Raw genomic sequence first — 6,423 nt, 5'->3', positions numbered from 1 at the left:
GGGGGCAGGCAGACCCTGCATCTCTCTCCATTTCTCCCTTAACATGCTCAGTAAGAGCCCCTCAACTACCTCACATCCTGCGCCAGGACCCACCATCCCGGGGCTGCCCTGAGAGTCTGTCCCAGGGCCAGGAGCTGAGTCAGGGATTCCAAAGGAACTGGTCATTTCCCGCCCCGTTTCCTGACCCATCCTCCAGCTTGGACGCTGCTGCATCACCTAGATTCAATCCTGATGCAACTAAATCTTAGCTGTGTGACTCCAGGCAAGTCTCTTCACCTCTCTGAGCCTCAGTTTCCTGTCTGTTAAGTGGGGCTGATAACAGTCCCTGCCTCTCACAAAAGGTGGTACAGATTCAGCAGGAACAAGATAAAGCGCTCGCCGAGCTCATGCCTGCCCTGGAAGAGCACTTTTCTTTTCTTTCTTTTTACTTTGAAGAGCACTTTTCTACAGGAATTACTGTTATTATCTCTACTGGCATCCCGGTCAGGGGTGCTGGGGAAGGTCTGGAGGGATAAAGAGTAGCCGGGCCGGGGGTTCCCAACCACACAGAGGGTCCCTAAACCACGTTGAAGGGAATTTTGGGAGAGGGATCCTAAGGAGGAAAAACCAAGGCAACAGGTGGCCGGCAGTGGAGAGGGTCCCACAGGCAAAGTCAAAGATTTCGCTCCTGGAAACCAGTCCTCCCTACCCTGGGGTGGCTCAACTCTTCACAAACAAAGCCTGTGAGGCCCTGACCCCCCACTTCCTGGGGAGGGAAGCCTGCCCACCTTCCTGGAGAGAGACACCCCTCCCCAACCTCAACTGTCCACTTATCTCTGCAGGGCCTGAATCACCAGCCTGTGGAAAGTTTTCAGCTGCCCCTCACCCCACACCCCTGCATTCTTGTGTGAGGATGTCATGTGGGAGGAGTCTGCTCAACCCACTGGGCTCCCTCGCAACCCCCCCAGTCATTGTCTGAAACTGGGAGTGCGCACTTGAGGTCACCTAAAGCAGGGGCCGCCTGAAGAGCAGAGGAGAGCTGGGAGGACGACAGGGTGGTGGGAAGGGCCAGAGCAGAGACTACACCACAGACACAGAAAGGCTCTGAGGGGACATCTCATTCAGGGGTTTGCAGACTGTGTTAAGCAGGGTTCTGAGGATTTGTTTTAAGAGGCAAGTGGAGCCCATGAGAAAGGGCTTCAGGCTCCTCCAATACCTGAAACCCTTTCATGGGTTGCAGGATCCATGGCTAAAAACCAAGTATACAGTCTGCTAGTATAGTTGAACTTCTTGTCTTACGGACAAGAAGCCTGAGGCCAGAGATGAAGAGAGATTTATTGAAGGTCACTTAGCCGGCATGTATAGCTGTAGGGCCTAACCCCCCAATTTCTCAACACCCTGCTTATCTCAGCAAAGAAGCTCCCAGAGAGAGGGGATGAGCTGGCCTTCCAAAGGTCAGCCTACATTCCACAAATGCCCTGCCCCACAGCCATTTCCAGAAAAAGTCACCCATTGAAAAAATCCACGTTGCTCTAGAGCTTTCCACTGTCACAGGTCCTGGCCGGGCCAAGCCACAGCCTCCCAGTGTGAGCTCACTAATGCCCAGGCCCTGTTCCCAGAGAGAGTCTGATTTAATTGGCCCCCTCTCTGGGCTCAATCTGTCATCAGTAGAAGCCCCGATGGGAGGATCTGAGTCTATGGCCCTGGGGAGGGTCAGGTGGGGAGGGCAGATCCTGAGTATCCCCCCCACGCAGGGATTTTTCAAAAAGCTCCCCAGGTAACTGTCATGTGTAGCCAGGGGATGCGAATCCTGGGTTCAATTCACTCACCTCCACGTACAAAAGAGGAGCCTGAGACCCAGAGAGGTTAAGCGACTTGCCTAAAGTCACAGGGAGTTAACAGAGATGGTACTAGCTCCTGGGACTGTGCTATGTGCCCACAGTGCCGGTATATAATAGATACTCAAGATATACTTGTGGGATGAATCAAAAATAACAATCACACTTAAAAACGCTTATGTGTCAGACGCTGACCTAAGAACTTTACAAGTATTAAGTCATTTGATTATCATAACAGTCCTACAAGATGGGCACTGTGTTCATCTCCATTTTACAGATGAGGAAACCCGGGCACAGAGAGGTTAAGGAACTGGCTTAAAGTCACACAGCTAAATGTAAACCTGGGATTTGAACCCAGGTATTCTTTCCGAGAGTCTTCACTCGTAAATACTGTTTCTCAATGTATTCATTCTCGGTGAATGAGTGAATCCAATCATAAGGCCAGGAAGCCTCCGAGATTTTCACTAACAGAGCCACTGCATGTCTGAGCAGGGACAACCTTACCAAGATCCCCACATCCCAGAGCTGAGACCAGATCCTGGACCACAGCCTCCACCCCAGTACCCCCTTTCTCTGCCACCACAGCACCGTCACTCACCCTGGCAGGCGTCCTCCACCTTCTCGTAGCCTGCTTCGCACAGGCACTGGCCGATGAGCACCAACCACTCGCCATCCACTGCACAGTGCATGCGGGGCTCTTCACCCCCGGGCGGCACCACAGCGTGGTCCAGGCAGGTGCCATCCACGATGGCCAGGGAGGGCGCGTCGGAGCCCGCGATGGTCTCGGGGAAGCGGGCCAGTCCCTTCAGCAGCTTGGGACACTTCTTGTAGTAGACGCGGACAGAGAGCAGTGCCACGCAGGCACCAATGTCCTGAAAGGCCAGGTAGAAGCCCTTGCGGCTGAGCGGCCCCACGGAGCGTTCCTCCACGTTCAGCTTCACGTGGCGTGCTTCGAAGTCGCTGCTGACCGTGATCTCGTCGGGCGCGATGGTGTCGATCTTGGTGAACTGGCGCTTCTGGAAGTTGGTGCCATAGTCCACGTCAGACTCGGCGTAGTAGAGGTTGAAGGTTTCCTTGCAGGAGCTGGCACCCCCAGGGAAGCTATTGCAGTCACGCACGGTGAACTTGAGCTCGATAAAGATGCGCTCGGCCTCACCACGGTATACCCAGTTGGTACGGAGCCAGTTGTCCTGGTCGCTGGCCACCACGTTGCACACGGAGTACATGTAGATGGGCATGTCGTCCATGATGTTCTGCATGAGGTCCCACTGCACGGGGCCGACAGGTTAGTGTGGGCAGGTGCCTGGGGGAAACTGAGGCCCAGAGGCATCGCCCAGGTGGCAAAGCTGGGCATCAGGAAGCTGCTCTATAGTTCCTGCTGTCCTCATTCTACAGGGAAGGAAACTGAGGCCCAAGGAAGGGCTTCAAGTCACCGTCACACACTACAAGTGGCTGAGCTGGATCTGACCCCCTGGTGTCCCTGACCCCAGTGTTGCAGTGCTGAACCCGTATACTATACAGTGAGCTGAGGGTGGAGGCTGGGGGTCCCATGTGACCTCAGGCAGATCACTTAAACTCTCTGAGCCTCAAAGTCCCCATTGTACAATGGGGGCAAAAACTACCTCACAGAACTGCTGTGAAGATAAATGACAGAATGTCTGTCGAATGCGGAGCATATTGCCTGGTGTGGGTGACAGTCATACAAGGCAGCTGGTATCATTATGATTATTATCCCTATTATTATCATCATTATAATTCACTGTGTCGATGTGTGTGAGTGGCAGGGAAGAGGTTAAGTCAGAATCAATGGATAATCACCCATCATTCCTCAAAACATTGCTCAGCCTCCTCCAGGAAGACTTCCCAGGTTGGGCCAAGATTGGGGCAAGTGCTTCCCCCTGGCTCCCACAGTCTCTGTCACCTTAGCACCTAAGTGGTGACAACTAAACCTGGCTCCCACACGAGATTCTGAGCTCCTTAGGGCAGAGACTGCATCCAGTTCATTTCTGTATCCCCAGGGCCTACCTGAAATGGAGTAGGTACTCAGCAAAGTATTTGTTGAATGAATGAGCAAATGAATGAAAAAACCAGAAGGGGCCAAGGAAAAAGACCTGGGCTGCATTGTGTCACAGGGGCCTCAGTTTCCCACTCTATATAATGACTGGGCTGCATTAGGTGATCTGTGTTCTCTCCCAGCTGAACATTCCAGGATCTTGGAAATCCACTAGAGTTAAACTCCAGGCCTCCTCGGAGCTAAGGTGACCAGGGACAAGTGCCTGACTCCGCAGATCTGGCCAGCAATAGAAACTGTCCCCAGCTATCCCCCTGGAGACACCGCTCTCCCCAGCTAAGGCCCCAGAACAAATTCAACAAGGGGAAAACTGAGGCCCAGAGAGCAGCAGTATCCTCCCCAAGGCCACACAGTCGTCACAGGCAAAGCCAGGGAGAGGACCCTGGGGTCTGGCCCACCGGCCCAGGTCACAGCAGGGCAGGGCAGAGGGAGGGGAGGGAGTGAACTTGGGTGAGAAGGAGGCAAAACAAACTCAACCCCGAGCAGGAAAGGGAAACAACAGCTGGAGGAGCGGGGAGAGGGCCCAGCAGGAAGGAACCTGATCCGGTTTCCCGGGGCTGTGGGGACCTGGGAGCCCACATTCCCTGTCTCTTCCTCACCCCTCACTTCCTGGGCTGGGACCTCAAAGGCAGGGGGAGCCTTTAACCCCTTCCCACCCAAGAGGGGAATGAAGGGAGCGAGAGGGGGTCCCTTTTGACCATCAGCCTTCTGGGGCATCCGAGGGTCCTGCTCTGCTAGGGCCTTCAGCTGTCTCCCCAGCTCTTTCCACCTCTCGGGTCCCTTCCCCACCTTCCAACCCCAGCCTGCCCAGTTGCTGTGAGAAGCAGGAACCTGAGTTTGAACCCTGGCTGAGCTGTTTGATCTGGGCCAGGCCCCATCCTCCCTGGGTCTCAGCCTCCTCACGCCCACACCCGCACCCTGAAGGCTTACCCCTTTGCCATATGGGTGTGTGAGCCAGCCGAGTTCCCCTTTAGCTGCAGCAAAGTCCAACAGGACAACTGGAAGAGATGAGAGAGGGCGCTGGGTGAGCTTGGGGGTATCTTCAGGGGTCAGGCCGTGGTGGAAAAGGTGAGAGTCCCCCAGGAATCCCAAGAAGCCTTGAAGGCTTCCTCAGCCCTCGGAGAGAGACCCCACCACACAGGGTCACCGTGTCCAAGAGACCCGTCTCTCCAGAAACAGGGAAGCAGAGCTCCGGGCAAGGGATGGGACCTAGTCAAAGTCACAGAGCAGGTTGGGTGAGGCCTCACGTCTCCCAGCCCACGCCGCCCCCTCAGCAGCCCTCAGCTGGGCAGAGCAGGACAGAGCTCGGCCCAGCAGGGGAACAACAGCTGGGTAGAGAGCTGGGGCGAGCAGGGCTATTAAGTGACACCACGCTGCCCCATCTGCTTCCTGAAACAGGGCCCCTCCGCAGCACTTCACATGCACGTGGGCCTTGGAGGCACTCTTGTCCGCTCCTGCCACGTCCCCTCCATACACACACAGCACAAAACACCCTCAGCCCCACCCAGGCCACGTAGCACGTGTCTATGCGGCACACGTATGCACACACATGTCTCATGGCCTCCAAGAGGAGGGAGCTGTTCACAGGTGGGAACAGCTCCAGGGAGGGGAGCAGGATTGGTGGGGGGGTCTGGAAACCGATCTTCCCACCACAAAAGCCACAGAGCAGGCAGGATAAAGCCCTGAACCCATAGGGGCTTTTAGGAGGGACCCAAAGATACACACAGCTGGCGAGGTCCCCTCCCTGGGAAAATCGCTCCCGCTGCCCCCGTCCCTCACACCCTGGCCACTGCCCTGCCAGGGGTGCCTAGGGGACCAGGGATGGAAACCCTTAAAGAGGACTTCCAGGCCCAGAGGGACCAGGTGCCAGGACCACACTATCCCCAGAGAGGCATCTGGAGCCTGAGGGAAGGACATATTGCCAGGGGCTTCCCTAGATCCAGCCCCACCCCCGCTTGGGCACCTCCCACTGGTCCACCCCGGGTTCTGCCAGGCTCAGGGGCTACAGCCAAGACCCAAGACCCCAGTATGGCCCCCTCCTCCATTTCCAAGTAAGGTCCAGGTAGCTGCCAATAGAAGCTACCCTCCCTGGAGGATAACGAGATTGGAGAAACTGAGGCATGGACCCTATACAAGGTCCCTGGATTCCAAGAGTAAAGCCCTAAGGTGGAGGGGGTAAGGGACCAAGTGCTTACTTCCTTTGGAGTCTGGAGCATGAGGAATATGGCCTCAGAAGGTGCATTCCTCAAGGCCTAGGCCTGGAAGAATGACTCTAAGGGTGCAATCCCAGGCAGGCAGAGGTGGGCCTGATTTAGAGAGATGGGGAGGGAGGGGGAGAGGGGCCTGAGGAGAGTCTGAGAAACCCCTTCCTGAGGACAGACTGCCCTGCTTGCCTGGGCTGGAGGCCCCCAGGCCTAGGGATGAAGCACTGCCACCTGACCGCTGCTGACCCGGGCCAAGTCTCTCTAGGAAGGGCCTCACAGCCCAGACAGGGAGAGGAAATCCGATGTGGCACCGGCCCCAAGGCTGAGGGGA

General features: G+C 56.0%; 1 protein-coding gene across 1 annotated transcript in view; it reads right to left on the bottom strand.

The window, feature by feature from the left end:
* EPHA2 (EPH receptor A2) overlaps window positions 1-6,423 on the bottom strand; it is a 26,477-nt gene that overhangs the window by 16,670 nt on the left and 3,384 nt on the right. The window contains exons 2-3 of the mRNA XM_024749929.1: window positions 4,819-4,886; window positions 2,416-3,085 (exon numbers count right to left, since the gene is read on the bottom strand). Of these exons, the coding sequence (XP_024605697.1) occupies window positions 2,416-3,085; window positions 4,819-4,886 (738 nt within the window). The remainder of the gene's footprint in view (window positions 1-2,415; window positions 3,086-4,818; window positions 4,887-6,423) is intronic.

The sequence above is a fragment of the Neophocaena asiaeorientalis genome, unplaced genomic scaffold (assembly GCF_003031525.2).
Source record: "Neophocaena asiaeorientalis asiaeorientalis breed wild unplaced genomic scaffold, Neophocaena_asiaeorientalis_V1.1 scaffold275, whole genome shotgun sequence".
NCBI lineage: Eukaryota > Metazoa > Chordata > Mammalia > Artiodactyla > Phocoenidae > Neophocaena > Neophocaena asiaeorientalis.
Note: the sequence above shows the minus strand (reverse complement) of the source record. Positions and strands in the feature narration are given on the sequence as shown.